The sequence below is a fragment of the Schistocerca gregaria genome, chromosome 1, assembly GCF_023897955.1.
Source record: "Schistocerca gregaria isolate iqSchGreg1 chromosome 1, iqSchGreg1.2, whole genome shotgun sequence".
Taxonomy (NCBI): domain Eukaryota; kingdom Metazoa; phylum Arthropoda; class Insecta; order Orthoptera; family Acrididae; genus Schistocerca; species Schistocerca gregaria.
In genome coordinates, this window is record NC_064920.1 from 827,139,194 (window position 1) to 827,161,219 (window position 22,026).

At 44.7% G+C, this 22,026-nt stretch overlaps 1 protein-coding gene across 1 annotated transcript in view; it reads right to left on the minus strand.

The window, feature by feature from the left end:
* Window positions 1-22,026, minus strand: part of LOC126271845 (proton-coupled folate transporter-like) — a 156,327-nt gene that overhangs the window by 108,507 nt on the left and 25,794 nt on the right. The window contains exon 2 of the mRNA XM_049974184.1: window positions 5,630-5,908. Coding sequence (XP_049830141.1) covers window positions 5,630-5,908 — 279 coding nt within the window. The remainder of the gene's footprint in view (window positions 1-5,629; window positions 5,909-22,026) is intronic.

The following is a 22,026-nucleotide window of genomic DNA, read 5'->3' on the forward strand; positions in this document are numbered from 1 at the left end:
ACACCCTCATCTGTTCCATTGACCAGGGAAGACACAATTGAGATGCGTCCTGACGTTAACGGTGAAGTGGGCTGGAGGGTCGTCACCTAGCAGCCACATAAGCCTTCGAACCACAAAGCACTTCTTACAGCAGAGGGGGGGGGGGGGGGGCAAAGTCACCCACAACAAACACCAATTATCCCGGCCCACCCATTCTGACAGCACCGGTGCTGATGATTCGCTGTCACGTGTTCATGGAAGTTCTGCATATTGTCCCATAGGTGACATCTATGAAAGTTGAAGATATCACTATGCGTAAAGGTAGCCTCATATGTGAACAGGATGGATGACACAAATCCCGGAATCGTGGTTGCCTGGTGAAGAAACCAGTGATAAAACTGCTCCCCATGTGGAAAGTCCCGGAATCGTGGTTGCCTGGTGAAGAAACCAGTGATAAAACTGCTCCCCATGTGGAAAGTCTGTCACTAGTAAGCCCCGCTGTAACTGATAAGGGTAGTAACAATTGTTATGGAGAATGTTCCACACGGTCGTCTGCCTGCCCTATACCGACGGGCCGTACAGACACGGCGGTCGCTTTCCACATTGTTAATAACATTTCCCTCTAAGTCTGTTGTCTGAACATTTCGAGTACGTCCTCCTAATCATCATCATCTCATCCCCATCGACACGCAAGTCGCCGAAGTGGCGCCAACTCAAAAGACTTGCACCAGGCGAACGGTCTACCCGACGGGAGGCCCTAGCCACACGACATTTCCATTTACAAGGTAAGAAAAGTGAATCCGACACCACATTATAAGCTACTATGGCAGGAGAGGGCACTAGAGCATGACATATGAGGAACAGTACCTATAGGAGGAAAGCATGCATGCCGTAAATTTGGCGTCATGGTACTGCGTGTATTAGACCGCAGTCTCTGCAACAAAGTATGATTGAATAAATGATCTTTAGCATGGAAACCATGCATTTCTGGACAGAAGTTCATTAGGCTTTTTTGTTCTGTATGCCCTCATCGATAAACCCGTAGAGTTTGTACACGGTGAAAAAATCACCCTGTATATTACACAAGTGTCTAGTCTGACACCAGAAGTGTAAACTGGAACTCCCCCCACCCCCTCCCACCTGTACGTTATCAGTGGCCTTGATCTAGCGCCCACTCCATCTAAAGTGGCCACTGATAACCCACTGCTTATCAGTTATAGCGTTATTATATCACCAGACGTGCATGTTGCCTATCCCCCTTGACCCTGGGCTCTAACTTGCAATACTATCCTACTTACGAAACCATCACTAATTTTATTATAGGTCACAAATGACCAGTCGGACATAAAACTAAAATGAACGGCTTATCAAGATTTCATACTTTTGCTTTGTATAAACGAATCACGTCGGTTGCAAAATGTGCGAAACGTCTAGTCTTGAACTAAGCTAAAGTTGGTAGTAAATTTCGAAGCCCGTTCTTGCTCTAGGCTTGGCGATACTTTTCATTTTTGCGAGATTTTCGCGTGCCTCTTCGGACATTCTGGTTACAACTGGTTTCCAAAGTTCGTTCTTGCGAGATTGGAGCTTTGAACTTAATTATTTACGAAACCAATGGACAAGTAAAATTAGAAGAAGAGGGATTTTCGCCGGTCGGTGTGGCCGAGCTGTTCTAGGCGCTTCAGTCTGAAATCTTGCGACCGCCACGGTCGCAGATTCGAATCTGCCTCGGGCATGGATGTGTGTGATGTCCTTAGGTTAGTTAGGTTTAAGCAGTTCTACATTCTGGGGGACTGATGACCTCGGATGTTAAGTTCCATAGTGCTCAGAACCATTTGAACCATTTGAAGAGGGACTTTTGCCTACCAATAGTCTACACTATCTGCAGGCGACGTTTCCGTATATAGAAGAAAGTCGTCCTGTATATAATGCATCATTAGCGCCCACCATAAGATAGTAACAGCATCAAGTCAGTAGTGTCGCAGAACAGGACCAGACTGTTCCTCAGGGTTATTCACACTGAACCAGAAAGTGACAAAAAATTTTTAGTCGGGTAATTCATTAGCAGAAAGGGCCGAAACCGGTTGCTAACAAATAAGAAAATCTGAAAACGCGATCGAGACTGTTTTTATTTGATTTTTTAGCTTTTGTGAAAGACAATAAAAATAATATTAAAAATTAATTCAAGCAATAGTTTCTGGACAACTTCTAGCTTGTAGATATTCCTTAAACCGATCCAGTTGCTAAATTTAAATGTAGCGATTAATACGGCAGCCAATAACATAAATATTCAGCATATAGCCGTAATTTAGTGTGACAATGCATTAGACTTGTCAACCAATGAAGATCCCTCATATTGTAGCGAGATACAACGAAAACGATTCGCGAAACAGTGCAGATAACTAAACTACTCTGAATTAAACTAATCTTGAACAGAGCAGTGTCTAAAATTTGTATTCGACGGCCATCATCCCCCTGCATGTAAAGTCAATTTCAAAATCTACAGTTTGAAATATGCGTGCTCGGAATTATGCGTACATTACGTTCAAAGCGACGTCGTACTATGGTAGCACTGTAAAGAGATTCTGCAAACTCTCCGTCTACGAAGAAAAAGAGGAAGAAAGACTAGGGTTTAATCCACCGTCGACAACAAGGTCATCAGACACGGAGCACAAACTCGGACTACAAAAGTTTGGGGAAGGAAATTGGCCATGCCCTTTATAAAAAAACCAGTCACGTATTTGGCAAAATCGATTTAAGTAAGTCATGGAAAGCCTAAATCAGGCTGGGCGGAAGTGGATTTTAACCGTAGCTGCACGGTCACCGAGGCGGATTACTAACCAAAGGGGCCCTAGTTCGATCCCTGGCTAGATCAGAGATTTTCTTCGCTCGGGGAACTGATGTTGTGTTGTCTTTACGTTCGTATCGTCATAGTTGACATTCCAATATTGAGATGGCTGTGGGGACCCGGCCGGAAAGAAAGAAAAGAAAAGTACACGTAATACCTCCTCGAGTGGACTAAACAAACGAATATCTGAGGAAGCCAAATATGGACTTTAAGGTGGACGAGGTAGTATCTCCTACCCCTTTTTTAATGATTTATTGGGTCAGCTGGGCAGTGTGAGGATGAGAATTGCCACGTAACTATACTACACCTTTCCTTTGAGGTCCGTGAGGTTTTCCTCTCATTGCTCGGTTTCATTTGGTCACGAGCTTGTCTGAGTAATAGGCACTACTATTTACTGTAGGCTGGTCTTCCAAACAATCACAGAAGACGAACCTTTTGATACCCCAAAAGACGGTCTGTATGACTTTTCTCGCTGTTACTTGCGTTCTGAACTTCTTTCGGCAAGGTGATCTCGTTTGCTTCCATTCCATGCTGTGTCTTTTGGACTCTGGTTGAAAGTGATGAATCCAACTTTCATTAGCATTAAAATCTTGTTTCGCAAATAGTCACTTCCCATTTCATAACGTTCTTTCAAGTCTGTATACATTTTGAGTATTGTTTCCTTGTGTTTTTGCGTTAACTTTTCGGGACCCATAGTGCACTTGGTTTGCTGTACTTCAGCTTGTTACTGATAACATTATGAATTGCGCCAACACTTGCTGCATCTGTAACACATCGGCCTCTATGAATAAACTTGTTTACGTGGTTTTCAAGCGAAGGAACTGACACTTCAAGCCGCCGGCCAGGACCTTGCTCGTCAGTCATTGAGTATCGACCATTTTTGACCTGTTCTACCCATTTATAAAAACATCCGTGGTTAGTGCGATTTTCAACATATTGTGAAGTCATTCGAAAAAAGATTTTAGCTGGTTTTTCAACTTCGAAAAGAAAAACATGGATCACTAAACTTTGTTCATCTGATGCGGAAACTTCAAGTGGGACCGCCATTGTTAAATACAATATTGAGGTTATAAACAAAACAGTTTTTTATCGTCAACTGTTCTCACCTCAAGCCAGTGATACTAACCCAAAGCTATGAAAGTACAAAACTCTTACAAACTGTTTCATTTCTACATCGATTTGTCTCTTCAGTTACTGAATGTCCCTCGACACTATATAAATACAAAGGCACAGCACTTACATGGTAGAAGTTCAAAAATGTTCAAAAGTGTGTATTCCTAAGGGTCCAAACAGCTGAAGTCATCGGTTCCTAAGCTAGCACACTGGACTCGCATTCGGGAGGACGACGGTTCAATGCCGCGTCCGGCCATCCTGATTCAGGTTTTCCGTGATTTCCCTAAATCGCTGCAGGCTAATGCCGGGATGGTTCTTTTGAAAGGGCACGGCCGACTCCCTTCCCAGTCCTTCCCTAAGCCGACTAGACCGATGACCTTGCTGTCTGGTCTCTTCCCCCAAACAACCCAACCCATCGGTCCATAGACTTACAGCCGGCCGCTGTGGTCTAGCGGTTCTAGGCGCGCAGTCTGGAACCGCGCGACTGCTACGGTCGCAGGTTCGAATCCTGCCTCGGGCATGGATGTGTGTGGTGTCCTTAGGTTAGTTAGGTTTAATTAGTTCTAAGTTCTAGGCGACTGATGACCTCAAATGTTAAGTCGCATAGTGCTCAGAGCCATAGACTTACACATTATTTAAACTAACTTATGCTAAGCCGGCCGCGGTGGCCGAGCTGTTCTAGGCGCTTCAGTTCGGAACCGCCCCGCTGCTACGGTCGCAGGTTCGAATCCTGCCTCGGGCATGGATGTGTGTGATGTCCTTAGGTTAGCTAGGTTTAAGTAGTTCTAGGTCTAGGGGACTGATGAACTCAGACGTTAAGTCCCATAGTGCTTAGAGCCGTTTGAACCAACCATTTGACTTAAGCTAACAAAAACACACACAGCCGTGCCCGAGGGAGGACTCGAACCTCCGGTGGGAGGGACCGCTCTATCCGTTACATTACGCCATTACTCCTCTAACCCCGCGAGCACTCCGCTCGGATTCTAGAAGTACCACTGTGAGTGAAGAAGAATTTTTTTTGGGTAGCCGAACAACATCTCGGGTATGAAACGTCCTGGCAGATTAAAACTGTGTACCGGATCGAGACTCGAACTCGGGACCTTTGCCTTTCAAGGGCAAGTGCTCTACCAACTGAGCTACCCAAGCACGACTCACGCCCCGTCTTCACAGCTTTACTTCTGCCAGTACCTCGTCTCCTACATTCCAAACTTTACAGAGGCTCTTCTGCGAACCCTGAAGAACTAGCACTCCTCAAAGAAAGGATATTGCGGAGACATGGCTTAGCCACAGCCCTGGGGGATGTTTCCAGAATGAGATTTTAACTCTGCAGCGGAGTGTGCGCTCATATGAAACTTCCTGGGAGATTAAAACTGTGTGCCGGACCGAGACTCGAACTCGGAACCTTTGCCTTTCGCGGGCAAGTGCTCTACCAACTGAGCTACCCAAGCTGTGAGGACGGGGCGTGAGTCGTGCTTGGGTAGCTCAGTTGGTAGAGCACTTGCCCGTGAAAGGCAAAGGTTCCGAGTTGGAGTCTCGGTCCGGCACACAGTTTTAATCTGCCAGGAAGTTTCATATCAGCACACACTCCGCTGTAGAGTGAAAATCTCATTCTGGAAACATCTCGGGTACTCCGATCGGTCAGCACCGTACGACGTGACCTTTTGAGTTTGTACTACGATGAAAGGCTCCTACCTGAGAAACACCAGATGAAGATGGGCTTGCGGCCGTACTTGTCGCTCCAGGGCCCCAGGAAGAGCGAGACGATGGCGGGCACGATGGCCTCTATGATGGTCTTGTACATGACGAGCCTGCTGGAGTAGGCGCGCTCCTCCGAGGTGCAGCTGGCGATGTCGCTGGTTCGGCACACGCGCTCCAGGAACAGCCCTCCCAGCACCGAGTATGCCAGCACGAACGAGAACATGAACACCAGCACCATCGGCTCCACCGTCGGCCGGTACCCCCAGCATATCGCTGAAACCAAGGGAAAAAAAGCCACTCGAAATCTGTCGTAGAATGGAAATTTGTGCTGGGAAAGTGCACAAATAAATTTCTATCTACTACAAGGAACAATAAGACTACCATAATGCTGAAGATTAGATGGGTAGATCACATAACTAATGAGGAAGTATTGAATAGAATTGGGGAGGAGTATATGGCACAACTTGACAAGACCGGTTGGTAGGACATGTTCTGAGGCACCAGGGGATCACAAATTTAGCATTGGGGGGCAGCGTTGAGGGTAAAAATCGTAGAGGGAGACCAAGAGATGAATACACTAAGCAGATTCAGAAGGATGTAGGTTGCAGTAGGTACTGGGAGATGAAGAAGCTTGCACAGATAGAGTAGCATGGACAGCTGCATCAAACCAGTCTCAGGACTGAAGACCACAACAACAACAACAACAAAACTACATATCCGTTTGTTCTATTCAAAAATAGTTTTTTTTAGATCGAAATAAGCGAGAAGGACTGCATATGAGTACGAGTAAAATACTGTATTTTCGGCTGGTCTCTAAAGCGATTCATTGTCTCGTGTTATTAGGGGGGAGCGTTACTTCACACTGCTAGTAGTGTGTTATAAAAATATGATTTGATTGATTTATGAATATTTAATGATGCTCATGTAGAGAGGCATGTGATTAACACCCTGTGAAACTGTGAGATGATTTAATATTGTGTATGTAAGTGCTGTTCTAGTCTTAAATATATACGAGGGCGTGCTGAAAAGTAATACGTCCTGATTCTTTATACGAAAACTCTTAAAAATTTTTACATGAAACAAACTTTATTAACATTCTACATTTTTATCATGTCTGCATACATTCTAAGACAATATAAACGATGCACCACGAAGAAATTATCCGAATGTGCAGAAAACTGGCGGATATGATGTACATAAGAAAAGATTACAATTTCTACACAAAGGGATTACACACTGACTGCTAGCGGGCACTGACTAAAGTCGATGGGTAATGTTGGATCAATCAATGCCCATCGCAGCTGGAATTCCTTTGACTCTCAATTCACAATGGCTGCTTGATCAGAAAATGGCGTCTGTTCTTTCGGACATGTCCGCAAGAACAAACACCGCACATATTGATTACAGTTTCAGAGAAATTAGAAGATTTATTCGAAAGAAAGTGCTTCACAAATTGAGCAAGTCAATAACGCGTTGGTACACTTCTGGCCCTTATGCAAGCAGTTATTCTGCTTGGCACTGGTTGATAGGGACATCGTATCAATTTCTGTCAGATCGTCAGAGTCCCGAGTGTGTTGGAGGGCGTCGCTCATAGTGCTTCAAAAGTTCGCAATTGCGGAGAGGTACGAAGACCTAGCTGGTCAAGGAACGGTTTGGAAAGTACGTGACAAACAGTAGAGAAACCCTCGCCGTGTGCTGGCGAACTTTATGTTACTGATATGTAAACCCAGGATGTCATGCCATGAAGGGAACAAAACGGCCTGTAGAATATCGCTGATGTACCGCTATGACAACCAAACGAGTTCTGCTATGAAATGAAGTTGCACGCCGTACCGTCATTCCTGGTTGTTGGGTAGTACTGTGCGCTACATTCAGAACGGTGTCCCAGCACTGCCAGGGCGCCTCCAGCCACGGCTCCATTGGTCATGGAGTCCCAGTTCGAAACGAGACGGATCACTGAAGACAATTCTACTCCAGTCAATTAGATTACAGCCCGAAGACGTGTCTGCAAACGCCTAAGACAGCGGTGGGATACAAACATCACTGTAGCACTCCATACGGCCAGACAGCCAGGAAGGATGGTTTGGGGTGCCATTTCACTTCATGGCAGGACTCCTTTGATTGTCATCCGCGGTACCTTACAGCACAGCTGCACGTCGAAAATATTCTACGAACTGTTTTCTTGCCCTTCGTGTCTCAACATCCTGGACTCATATTTCAGCAAGATAATGCCCATCCACAATTGGTGAGACTTTCTACTGCTTGTGCTCGTGCTTGCAAAACCATACCTTGGCTAACAAGGTCAATGGATATCTCTCAAATTGAGAACGTTTGGAACATTATGAGCAGGCTCGCGATTTTGACGATCAGTTTGGATTCCGTGGAAATGTTGGAACACGTGAGGCAATACTGACCTTACGACTTATTTTAGAGGAAAGATTAAGGAAAGGCAAACCTACGTTTCTAGCATTTGTAGATTTAGAGAAAGCTTTTGACAATGCCGACTGGAATACTCTCTTTCAAATTCTAAAGGTGGCAGGGGTAAAATACAGGGAGCGAAAGGCTATCTACAATTTGTACAGAAACCAGATGGCAGTTATAAGAGTCGAGGGGCATGAAAGGGAAGCAGTTGTTGGGAAGGGTGTGAGACAGGGTTGTAGCCTCTCCCCGATGTTGTTCAATCTGTATATTAAGCAAGCAGTAAAGGAAACTAAAGAAAATTCGGAGTAGGCATTAAAATCCATGGAGAAGACAAAAAAAACTTTGAGGTTCGCCGATGAGATCGTAATTCTGTCAGAGACAGCAAAGGACCTGGAAGAGCAGCTGAATAGAATGGACAGTGTCTTGAAAGGAGGATATAAGATGAACATCAACAAAAGCAAAACGAGGATAATGGAATGTAGTCGAAAAACGTCGGGTGATGCTGAGGGAATTAGATTAGTAAATAAGACGCTTAAAGTAGTAAAGGAGATTTGCTATTTGGAAAGCAAAATCACTGATGATGGTGGAGTAGAGAGGATATAAAATGTAGACTAACAATGGCAAGGAAAGCGTTTCTGAAGAAGAGAAATTTGTTAACATCGAGTATAGATTTAAGTGTCAGGAAGTAGTTTCTGAAAGTATTTGTATGGAGTGTAGCAATGTATGGAAGTGAAACGTGGACGATAAATAGTTTTGACAAGAAGAGAATAGATGCTTTCAAAATGTGGCGCTACAGAAGAATGCTTAAGATTAGATGCGTAGATCACATAACTAATGAGATATTGAATAAAATTGAGGAGAAGAGGAATTTTTTGGCACAACTTGACTAGAAGAAGGGATCCGTTGGTAGGACATGTTGTGAGGCATCAAGAGATCACCAATTTAGTACTGGAGGGCAGCGTGGAGGGTAAAAATAGTAGAGGGGGACCTAGAGATGAATACACTAAGCAAATTCAGAAGGATGCAGGTTGCAGTAGGTACTGGGAGATGAAGAAGCTTGCACAGGATAGAGTAGCATGTAGAGCTACATCAAACCAGTCTTAGGACTGAAGACCACAATAGCAACAACATCCCTCAGGAGGGCAGATAATTCTGTCTGCCATTGCCAAACCGAAAAATTGCTTACGTAAGGGTCAGAGGTGTACCAATGCCTTATTGACTTACTGATACTGAGAAGCTCTTGCTCTTGAATTTGTCTTAAAGTATATTTGCGGGCATCCTGCCGCTAGAGGGTTCCGAATTATGGAGTGTAGCATTGAGGTGTGTAACGTAACTATGCCGATGCGTCAGAAAGAGCGTGCTGTAATCGAGTTTTGAATTCAAAGAGTTTGTTCTCACATGGTGCACCTTCTCCTTCAGCATGACAATCACAGGCAATACACGAGCTCTGCTACATCTGCAGCAATCCGACACCTGGGTTTCAGTGTCATGTATCATCCTCTATACAGTTCATTTGTTACCAAAACTTAAAGAATACTTTCGAGGACTTCACTTTGATATTGATGAAGCGGTGCACACAGAGGCAAAGTTGTGGCTCCCTCAATGAAGTGAAACATTCTACAGTGACCGTATCAAGAAACTGGTCTCTCGCTGTGAGAAATGTGCTCGTCGCCATGGTGACTATATTGAGAAATAAATATGTAGGCATAAAGAATAAAGATGTCGAATCTTAAAAAAGTTTTTTTTATTTAAAAAGCTACAGAGTTTTCAAATCAGGAATTCGAGGCATTAATTTTCCGCACGCCCTCGTAAATGAAAACGAAATTTAAATGGTCTGAGCTCATCGGCAGACGTTAGGTCTGTAGACGACCAAATCTTTCCGCTTATCGTTCCGTTCTGGAATCACAATTTCTACATGAAGAATCTGCAGTAGATTGACTCGGAGGAGAGCATAGAGATAGGATTGTAGGTGTGAGTTGTTGTTTTCCGTTTGGGGAACGCCTTTTTCCTAGTATTAGGTACATGGCAGGTAGACTGGAATGTAGAACGTGGTCTTACGCTCTGCAAGACACTGAGTATTTGTGCAAACTTTGGTACAACTGATTGCAACAACCAATAACTAGCGCTACTGCAAATGAAATTATATCGTAGCTCAGAATGCAAGATCATTCCAGGCATTATGAAGTTCACTGCTCTAGGGTAGCCATTATGGTACTTCGTTCTACGCAGTTTATTAGATATGTGAAGAATATGCAGGAGTATTTTAACAGTACATCCTCAAGGCTAGCTACGGGCACTTTATTCTCTAGTACTGCGTAAGAGAGCTAGATTCATGCTAGTTGAAACTGCGTGGAAAGTGGTTTTGGGATTGGGTTGTTGTGGAGGAAGAGACCAGACAGCGAGGTCATCGGTCTTATCAGATTAGAGAAGGACGGGGATGGAAGTCGGCCGTGCCTTTTCAAAGGAACCATCCCGACATTTGCCTGGAGCGATTTAGGTGCTTTGCAGACGCGATCAAAAACTTGTAACATACGACGATCGTAGAAGGCCGTATTTTACGAATAGGAAAGAGGATGATAGGGCCGTTACCGTGTCTATTACAGGATACCTTCATCAGTAAATTCCTGGGGAATAGGTTATACACTGAGTGGTAAAATGTCATGGAAAGGCAGTGGGCGTGATGGATAAGGGGTAGTCATATGTAAACAGTACATAGAAGCCACCTTAGAAATTTCCGTTCGTGTGGGAGCACGTGTACAAGATTCCTGTGGGCCATTTGAAATTCTAGATTCACATATTTTACTGTTTTTTTTCTTTCTTAAAAAAAATCTGTATTCGAATCATTATATTTATACAAGTTAACCTACTACCTAAGTACATTAGTAGATTCTATTTCTAACACTACAGGTTAATACTACAATGCCTTCACCACTATGGGGACTATTCTACTGTTATTTACTACGGATGTTGTTATGATGATTAGATTGCATTTTCTTCTACTGTTAGACTTGAATACTACTTTTAATATGTTACTATGACTACTCTACCTGCAGCGTTACAGGTGTGCCAGTAGAAGCAAACCTATTTTGCTGGCCTTTCCCACTGGGCTAATCCCAGTGGGAGTGCCCCTGGCACTGGGTTGACCGATGACTTTATCGCTGCAGTTCCATACTATTCTAATTATCCTATTTCTGATCCTATAACTAATCTATCTCTATATCTACTGTCATTATCGGCGCGTTGTCAAGTCCGGTGGTTATGTACTACCCCCCCCCCCCCCCTTCCCCCCCCCCCCCCGCCCCTACCTAGTCCTAAAACATGGCGGATTCCAGCCGTGAGGCAGCTGGCCATGACCATGTCCTGGTGGAACAGGGAGGGTGTACGGAGTCTAAGTCTGGTACTGTTTATTATGTATTCTTTGAGAACTTTGCTTGAGATCGCATCTGCTAGTTTATTCAGGACATTAAATGTGTCCTCTTGCCTGAGCAGGTGGTGCGTGTCGTTGTTGCGTAGTTGTTCCCTAAGTTGTTGTGCAACATCGTCGAAGAGGGGGCACTCGTACACCACATGGTCTGGAGTGCTCTGCACTGCTCCCCAGTCACACGCTGGTGTAGCCCTCTTCAGAGACCGACACAGATATGTCTGGTTGGGTCCATGTCCAGTAAGGAAGTGCAGCAAGCCTCTAGTTGGTTTGAGGTATGTAAGTTTTAAGCGTTCCTCTATGTTTGGAAGCAGCTCATGTGTTCTACGCCCTGTCTCATTGTTATCCCAAAGATACTGCCGTAATTCAGACCCCCTTCTTTTAATGCTTGGTTTATCTCCTACGTATACCCCCATAATTTCTTCTTTCGGTCATCCTACTGAACGTAGGAGCATATTCCGCTGCACTCTTCTTACGGCCATGGCGAGCATGACCCTCGTGAGCCTATGAGCCCAGACCGATAACCCGTATCCTACGATAGATGTCAGAATCCTATTATGGTACAATTTGATTAGGTAAGGTGGGAGATGGAATCTTTTGTGCCCAATTCCGATTAAATTGCTTAGCACTGTTAGTGATCTCTGTGTTACTGTGTCAATATGTGATGCATAGTTCCACCTCTCGTCGACGATTACGCCTAGGTATCGGGCTTCACGGAGCCTGAGAACCGGCAAGCCGTTAATTCTGACTGTAGGGTTTCTTAGTAGCTGACCTTTGAGTAATAGGTAAGTGGACTTGTTAGGTGCGATAGTCCTTTTTGTTTTGTTACACCATGTGGTCAATATAGCTATCGCTCTCTCTACTTTTGGCTCTAAGTCTTCGCGGCTACGGCCGCCGACCAGCAGGAAGAGGTCGTCTGCGTAGGCTATGACCTCTAGTACATCTTCACTGCTCTTCAGATCGTCTAAGAGTGGCTCCATGTTTATGTCCCAAAAGAGGGGCCCCAGGACGGAACCCTGAGGACACCCTTTGTTTATTTTCTTGTTGACTTTGCCGCTAGGGGCCGACAGTCAAACCTCCCTTTCTGCACAATAGCTCCTGAGACATCCATACAGCGGCCCTGGGCACTCCTTCTCCTGCAGGCAGGAGAAGAGTAAAGGCCACCACAGTTTGTCAAAGACGCCACTGATGTCTACCATGATGCCGACAATCTACTTGTGCGGGGCAGAGTCACAGACATCCGCAGCGAGGGCGGTTGCGTCAGACGCCGACCACCCCGAGCGAAAACGGCATTGTCTGTCACTCATCCCGCACAGGAGTCGGTGTACTGCCAGTCTGTCTGCTAGCAACCTCTCAAAAAGCTTGCCCAACAGGTCCAATAAACAGATAGGTCTGTAAGATTTGGCTTCCTTAGGGTCTTTAAGTGGGCCTTTTTTAATTATGACCACAATCGCCTTTTTCCATATTGAGGGGAATTTCCCAAGCCGTAAACACTCGTTGTACAGCTTAGTGAGTGGTGCCACCAGATGGAGGGGCGAGGAATTGTATTACTTCCGCAGTGATGCCGTCAGGGCCAGGAGCTTTGCCTTTTTTCAGAGCCTTGATTTGAGCGCCTACCTCTTTTTCGGAGAAGGGGTAAATCATACTATTATTTTCATAGACCCGTTGGTGCTCTCTCCTGATTCTCTGTTGTTCGGCAGAGTCATCTTCATCTGTATCGTCAGGCAACAGGACCCGGAGGAGGACCTCCGCAGTTTCCTGCCGGGACTCCGTCATCCGGTCCCCGTCCCTGACGGTAGATAGCACCATAGGTGATTTGATTTTCTCACGTACTAACTTGAATGGGATTCCCCAAGGGTCGGTAGCCAATTGGCTATGTACGTACTTCTCCCAGCTCCTCATCCTTAAAGCCTCGAGCTCCTGTTGAAACTGTTCTCTGGATTCTCTGTCTAGCTACAGCCATCGCTGCTTTTCATGCCAGACGACGCACCGCTGGTAATATCTCCTCGCCCTCCTTACTGCCTGGCGCATTTGCCCCAGTTCGGCCGACCATGGTGAAGGGGAGGCCGCCACCGCCCTCCTCCTGGTTGGCACAGCTGTCTTCACCGCCCTACTTATTGTTTGTGTTAGTTCTTTAGCATACTCTTCCACATTATCATCACTCTCCAGCAATGTTGGAATATCACACTCCCTCGCCAAAAGGTCCCAATCGGTTTTGTTATAATTGAGCTGTGTTTCCCACCCCATGTCCCAGTGGCACTCGCTGTCTCCGATAGTTAATGTTATTATATTATGGTCACTTGCGGTAATTTGGTCCCATACTGTGCAGTGCGATATCTTTGTTACAAGGTTCGGCGTTACAACAGTAACGTCGATGTTTGTGCCCTACCCTCCGCCACCAGTGTAAATGGGAGGGTTCCCCTGTTTCATGCCGACCATTAATTGTAGTGCCATGATTGTGTCGACAGCTTTTTCACCTCGGTCATCCTGAGTACCACTGAACCACAGGGGGGGGGGGGGGGGGATTTTGCGTTGGTATCTGCTGCCACAAGAATTCTACGTCCCCGCGACGCCGTGGCTATTTGAACAAGCTTGCCCAGAAATTCATCTATTTGCCTTCCGTACTGAAAGTACAGGTTGACAACGTAGAGTACTCGCTCCACGACGTTGCAGTGGTCATCAGAAAATTGCGCTAGAACTGTGGCTCTCAATGCTTTATTTATGATTACGACCGCGTCTCTTGGTTCCGCTCCACAATAGATTGGTTGCCAGTTGACTGCAGTGAACGGGATCCTCCCAGCCAGGGAGTATGGCTCCTGCAGACAGAGTACGTCCAGGTTCTCCTCATCCACCACTCTTCGGAGTTCCTGCAGGACTAGTTTACTGTTGTGTGTTTATCTGTCCCACTTTTAAACGGCTCACGTGGGAAGTATATGTGGATGTGAGATTCCGGCCAGTTTTTGCGCCAATCGTATGCTATCCTTCCGTTAGTGATGACAAATTGGTTGTATAATTCATTGAGGTCGAACTTTTCATTTCGTCTGTCAAACACCTTCTTGACCAAGTCCCGCAGGGCTCCGAAGTCTATGGGGATATTCATTGTCTTAATCTGTATTCTATCTACAGCCTCCATTACTGGAAAGGTGGTATCTCTGCCATATTCGTGGCCGAAACGCACCACATGCCTTAAGGCTGTTATGAGGACGGCCGGCTCCTCCAGTCTAGACAGCTGTAACGTGTGCTCCAGGTTGGGGTAAATCCTAGCAGGATCAATTCCCAGCTCTCTTTCAATTGCTGAGCTTATCGGTGTACTTGTACTGCTTAGTGCGTTTACCTGCACTTCCTCTCCGTTACTAGTTGCCTTCAACTCCTCTGTTGATGAATTCCCTACCACAGGATGCCCAAGTGGTCGTACATGGTCTTTAGGCAACCTTCGTCCCCGGTTTGGAGGGGAGAGTGCATCATTCTGATCACAGAGGTCTGTTTGAATACAAACATCTTTCATTATGATTGTGTGAGATTGTGGCCTGGTGGTCTTCTGGATGAATTCTCTGAATTTATTGGCCCTTATTGCATCCCTCAATCTCTTGCTTGGAGACTTTCTCATAGGCTTCCTGTTCCCAGTTAGGGACTCAACCATAGTCGATTCGGGCTATGAGTTTCTGCTGAAGCATTCTGTAGGTAGGGCAATTTCTACCGGTGGTGTTGCATGACTTTTTTCCTCTTTTTATGCAGGGTATACAGTTCCCGACTTTGCCGCAGTTCTTTCTTGTATGATCCTCTGCCCCGCACCTGGAGCAAGCCGGCTTCCTCTCGCAGTGCTTGTATACATGATCTAGATCGCCACAACTGTGGCATCTGAGGACCACTAGATAGTCGCGTACAATAATGGCGTGAAAGCCTATATAGACTCTTCCCATGGCGGTGATTCTGCGCCACATCTTTCCCGAGACCTCGGCAACGTGATGAACGACATCACGCTCCCGGGGCCCCGTCCTGAAACGCAGTTTGAAATCGTTCTTAAAAGTTTCCCACTCTATATCATCAAAATTTTGATTATATAAAGTTTCATATATGTCTGCTTCTGTTAATGTCACTGGTACATCGTACAAGATCACCAGCGGATTCCGCTTTTTGGCCGTTCGCATTTTAAGGCTTTATTAAGTTTGGTGTTGTTTAGAATCTTGCCCTGTCTTCCCCCGTTGCCACGTCTACAATTACTACGTTTTTAGTTGCCTTGACGTGGTTGATTTTGATCTTACCTTTAGCACGGTCAATAGTTCTGGTGAATATGTCTTGTACTTTTTTGACTGTCTGTCCGGACAGTGGTCTTAGGAAGACCGCCGTGTCCGGCCTTTTTGAAACCTTTGTGATTGTTTCTTTGGTCGTTTGTGTTTTTGTGACTGCCTGCGCAGCCACTGCAGCCCAAGTTTTGGATGGTTGCTGCCTTAATCTATTGTTCTCATTCTCCAATTCTTCAAGACGCCCCTCAAGCTCCGCGCTGGCAATAGCCCAGGCGCCAAGATCATTTTTGATCGCCAGGACTGCAACCTTGACATCAATAAGATTTTTGGAGAAAATTTAAGTGTACATCGAAAGATTAGGCATATGGAAAATGGAGATGGTGTATTTGTCGTAATAGACAAGGAACTCAAATCCACCGAAACAGAAATTGCAGCTGCATGTGAGACTGTTCGGGCACGACTCAGAATCAGGGGCCAGTATTAAATGATAACTGGATCCTTCTATCACCCACTGGACTCATCTCCTGATGTAACCTCAATTCACTTCTACGTTAAATCCCTAATCTTACTGTAATCATTGGTGGAGACCTTGATCATCCAATAATTAATTAGGGAAATTAGTCTTGTTAGTGGTGGGCATGGTAAGACATCCTGTAAAACATTACTAAAAGTCTTATCTAAAAACTACCTAGAGCAGATACTTATGAACCCCACTCATGATGGAAATATGTTGGATCTAATGGCAACAAATAGATTTTACCTCTTTGAGGATCAGTGACTATGACGCAGTTGTGGCAACAATGATTACCAAAGTACAAAGGACAACAAAAGAAGCAGAAATATATATACGTTCAGTAAACTACATAAAAAAATTAGTAGTGTCACATCTCTATGAGGAACTTTAAACTTTCAACACAGAGAAGGAGTATGTAGAGGAACTACGGCTCAAATTTAAAAGGATTTTTGGCCACACACTGCATAGATACGTATCTAGTAGAACAGTTCATAATGGGAAGGAACCTCCATGGCATAGAGACACTGCAAAGAAACTTCTAAAGGAAAAGAGATTACTGCATAATAGGTATAAAACAGAGCGTAGGGCTGTAGGTAGAGAGATTTTGAATGAAATACGTTTGGCTGTCAAGAGAGTAATGCATGCGGCCTTCAATGGCTAATGTAGCAAAATACTGTCAAATAATCTTTCACAGAACGCAAAGAAATTTTCGGGGTATGTAAAGGCTGTTAGTGGAACCAAAGTTATCATCCAGCCCGTAGGCGACTGAGACGGGACCAGAAATTGAGGGTAACAAAGCAAAATATGAAATGCTTAACTCTGTTTTCAAATGTTCCCTTACAAAGGAAAACCCAGGAGAATTGCCCCAATTTAATCCACGTAACATTGAAAGGTTGAATGAAATAAGTATTAGAGTCAGTGGTGTTGAGAAACAGCTGGCGTCGTTAAAACTGAACATAGTTTCAGGGCCTGATGGAAACTGTGTCAGATTCTATACTGAATTTGCGGCTGAGTTATCCCCTCTTTTAGCTATAATCTACCGTAGATCCCTTGAACGTGCCCAGTTCTTGGAAAAAAAAAACACAGGTCACGCCCGTCTAGAAGAAGGGTGTAGAAGTGACCCACCAAATTAACGTCCTTGATATCGATTCGCTGTAGAATCTTAGAACATATTGTGAGCTCAAACATAATGAAGTATCTTGAACAGAATGACCTCATCAATGACAAGCAGCATGGATTCCGAAAAAAAATCGATCATGTGAAACCCAATTTGCGCTTCAGGTAACATACTGCAAGCTTTGGATAAAGGCAATCAGGTTGATGCAATAGTACTCGATTTCTGGACAGCATTTGAATCATTACCACACCTACGCTTATTGTCAAATCTGTGACTGGACTGAGGAATTTTTAGTAGGGCATCTTATCTTGGATGGAGAGTCTTCGTCGTACGTAGAAGTTACTTCAGGCATGCTCCTCGGAAGTGTATAGGGACCTTTGCTGTTCATGTTGGATATTAATGACCTTTCAGACAATATTAATCGCAACACCAAGAGTTTTGCAGATATGCAGTTATCTATAATGAATTACTATCTACAAGAAACTGCATAAATATTCAGCTAGATCTTGATAAGATTTCAAGTTGGTGGCAACTTGCTTTAAACATTCAGAAATGTACAATTATTTTGTCGGCTCTCAGGAATGTTATCTCAATGGGTAAGTGATCAAAACTTATGATTGCAATATTGTGAACCCCCGTTTGTGCTTCAGAAAACTATAATGCGACGTGGTTCTTCTGGTTTTGAATTACGTACATAATTATTCCTTTAGAACTACAATGGATTACTTATAAGAAACTTTATGAAGGAATAACTATAGTGTGAAACGGACAGATTCCGAGCGGTCTACGGCGCTGCAGTCGTGGGCTGTGCGGATGGTCCCGGCGGAGGTTCGAGTCCTCCCTCGGGCAAGGGTGTGTGTGTGTGTTTGTCCTTGGGATAATTTAGGTTAAGTAGTGTGTAAGCTTAGGGACTGATGACCTTAGCAGTTAAGTCCCATAAGATTTCACACACATTTGAACAAACGGACAGATTGGCACTCACTCACCGAACAGCAGGCAGGCACGACGAAAAAAGTGTTCGGATAAGGTTTCGGCCGAAGCCTACTTCAGAAAGGAAGCGCAGCATACAAACACATTCAGGCAATCTCTCTCTCTCTCTCTCTCTCTCTCTCTCTCTCTCGCACACACACACACACACACACACACACACACACACACACATACATACACACACACACATGAGTGCTGTCCCTTTTTAAAAAGGGGAGTAAATGTAAACAATGAATAACCATCGGCGGGAGGATTTTAAAGCATGTCATGCTGCTCCATCTATCAGCGCGGTTACGTAGCCGTGTGCTGTGAGGGTAAGAGACCGGTGATAGAGTGTGTGTGTCTGATGTCGGTGTGCTTGCGATTTGGAAGGCAATGAAAAACACGGGAAAGAAGAAAAAGAACAGACACTGAGTAAAGTAAAGCAAACCTAAAGTCAAATGACAGAAACAGAACCACTACAATGAAAGTAAACAGTACAAAAATAATTCAGGTAAGAAAATATCACTTGAGCGGCTCCACTTACGAATCAAATGTGATTCCGAAACCTTTAGATTACCATTGGATCGTTTAGTATGCCCATAAAGAACTCAAGCTGGCATTTTTGATGAAACAATTACATCTCCACACAATCAAAGCACCCAACACGGTCGAAAATGGGCACAGGCACATCGGAGTGACGTCACAGTGAAGGATCTGAGGCGAACCATAGAGGTAGGAATCTACATCTACATCTACATCTTCGTGATTGCTCTGCTATTCACAATAAAGTGCCTGGCAGAAGGTTCAATGAACCACCTTCAAGGTGTCTCTTTACCGTTCCACTCTCACCGCACGCTGGAAATTTTTCTTTGCGAGCCCTGATTTGTCTTATTGTATCGTGATAATCATTTCTCCCTATGTAGGGGGATGCCAACAGAATGTTTTCGCATTCGGATGAGAAAACTGGTGATTGAAATTTCATGAGAAGATACCTCTACAAGGAAAAACGCCTTTGTTTTAATGATTACCACCCCACGTATCATGCCTGTGGCACTGTCTCCTCTATTCCGCGATAATTCAAAACGAACTGCCAGTCGGAGTGGCCGAGTGGTTCTAGGCGCTACAGTCTGGAGCCGCGCGACCGCTACGGTCGCAGGTTCGAAATCTGCCTCGGGCATGGATGTGTGTAATGCCCTTAGGTAGGTTAGGTTTAAGTGGTCCTCAGTTCTAGTGGACTGATGACCTCAGAAGTTTAGTCCCATAGTGCTCAGAGCCATTTGAACCATTTTTTTTTTTTTAACAAAACGAACTCCCCTTCTTTGAACTTTTTCAATATCATCCATCAGTTCCACCAGATGCGGAGCCAACACCCCACAGCAATACCCCATGACAAGGCCGACAAGCATGGTGTAAGCAGTCTCTTTAGTAGATCTAAGTGTTCTGCCATGAATCGCAGTTTTTGGTTTGCTCTACCCACAACATTATCTATGTGATCTTTCCAATTTAAGTTATTTGTAATTGTAATCCCTAAGTATGTAGATGAATTTACAGCCTTCAAATTGGCGTAACTTATCGCATAATCGAAATTTAGCGGTTTTCTTGTAGTACTCATATGAATAACTTCACACTTTTCTTTATTCAGGGTCAATTTCCACTTTTCGCACCTAACAGATATCTCATCTGAATCATTATGCAATTAGTTTTGGTCATCTGATGAGTTTACAATCGCGTGAATGACAGCATCATCTGCAAACGATCGAAGAGGGCTACTCAGATGGTCTCCTACGTCGTTAATATAGATCAAGAACAATGAATGCGGCGAAACTAATGTTTTAGACTACTTAAGATGTGGGACGTCGGCTTCCACTTTTGCTACGTTATGACAACTCCTTTGGACGCGACATTGTGAATCATCATCTTTGCATTTACATGTAAACATCAGGTCGGAAATAATATCGTTAATAATATCAAGCGAACATACATGAAGATACCAGAGTCTCTAAGGAACAGACGAAACAAAATACAAAAACAAATGAATCACAGAAAACGATAGAGTAAGCGCCGATTATAATATAAAAGTACTAAATATAACAATAAGAGAGAAAAAACTGGAGGGGGGGGGGAGAAGGATGGGAGAAGACATTATTATGAAAAGGTCGTACAAGATAAAGAAAAAAAAGAAGGTGAAAAGTGCGACTGTAGGGTGAGAGGGGAGAGAGAGGTTGGAAAGGGAGGGGCCCCCGACTGTAGACCACAGTTAGTTAAATGGATAGGAAGGAATTGTAGTGTTGGAAGCATGTATACACGGGGTGGGGATGGAGGAGAGTGGGCTAGCAGGGGCGATAGGAGGAGGAGAAGCAGCAAAACAGACATGGGTGGATATTCGACTGAGTGTTGAAATTGGGCAGATTATAAGGGGTTGAGGAGGTGGGAGAAGGTTTGGGGGTGTGGGCAAGAAACTACGACAGACAGAGCGTTAAACAGTGAAAATGCTTGGGAGTGAGGAGACAAGGAACTACAACAGGCACAATGATAAGGAGATGAAGAAAGGGAGGGAGGAGAGTAATCCATTGGATTTAATTAATATAGCAATGATGGCAGGGAGGAGGGAGATATGAAGGCAAAATAGTAGGCATGTATGTTGAAGTATAAAGAGACACGACAGACATGTATAGTAACGTTTCAGGAGGGGAAGGAAAAAAAGGAAAGAGAAATGGGGTGGATAAAGAAAAATGGGAATAGGACAAGTGTTGGGATGGAGTGGGGTTGGGGATGAGAAGAGAGGAAGAACTTTGGAATGGAGCCACAATTTAGTAAAGCATGATGACATAATTGTTCACGTCCACCATATCTTATTAACAATAGATGTAAACTGAAGAGCCCAAAGAAACTGGTACACCTGCCTATTAACGTGTAGTGACACCACGAGCACGCAGAAGTGCTACAACATAACGTGGCATGCACTCGACTACCGTCTAAAGTAGTGCTGGAGGGAACTGACCCTTTACATCCTGCAGGGCTGTCCATAAATTTGTAAGAGTATGAGGGGTTGGAGATCTCTTGAACAGCACATTGCAAGGCATCCAAGATATCTTCAGTAACGTTCATTTCTGGGGAGTTGGTGGCCAGCGGAAGTGTTTAAACTCAGAAGGGTGTTCATGGAGCCACTCTGTAGCATTTCTGGACGTATGGTGTGTCCCACTGTCCAGCTGGAATTGCCCTAGTCAGTCGGAAAGCTCAATGGACATGAATCGATGCAAGTTGATCAGACAGGATGCTTATGTACCTATTACCTGTCAGAGTCGTATCTAGACGTATCAGGGGTCCCACATCACTCCATTTGCACACGCACGACAACATTACAGATCCTCCACCAGCTTGAACAGTCCCCTGCTGACATGCGGGGTCACTGGGTCACGTCCATCCGCTCGATACAATTTCAAACCAGACTCGTCCGACCAGGTAACATGTCTCCAGTCATCAACGATGCAATGTCGGTGTTGACGGGCCCAGGCAAGGAATAAAGCTTTGTGCCATGCACTCATCAAGAGACACGAGTGGGCCTACGCCACCGAAAGCCCATATCGATGATGTCTCGTTCGCCCACTGACACTTTTGATGGCCTACACAGGAATCTGCTACAGTCTGCCGAAGGGATGCACTTCTGTCACGTTGAACGATTCTCTTAGTCGTTGTCCCTTG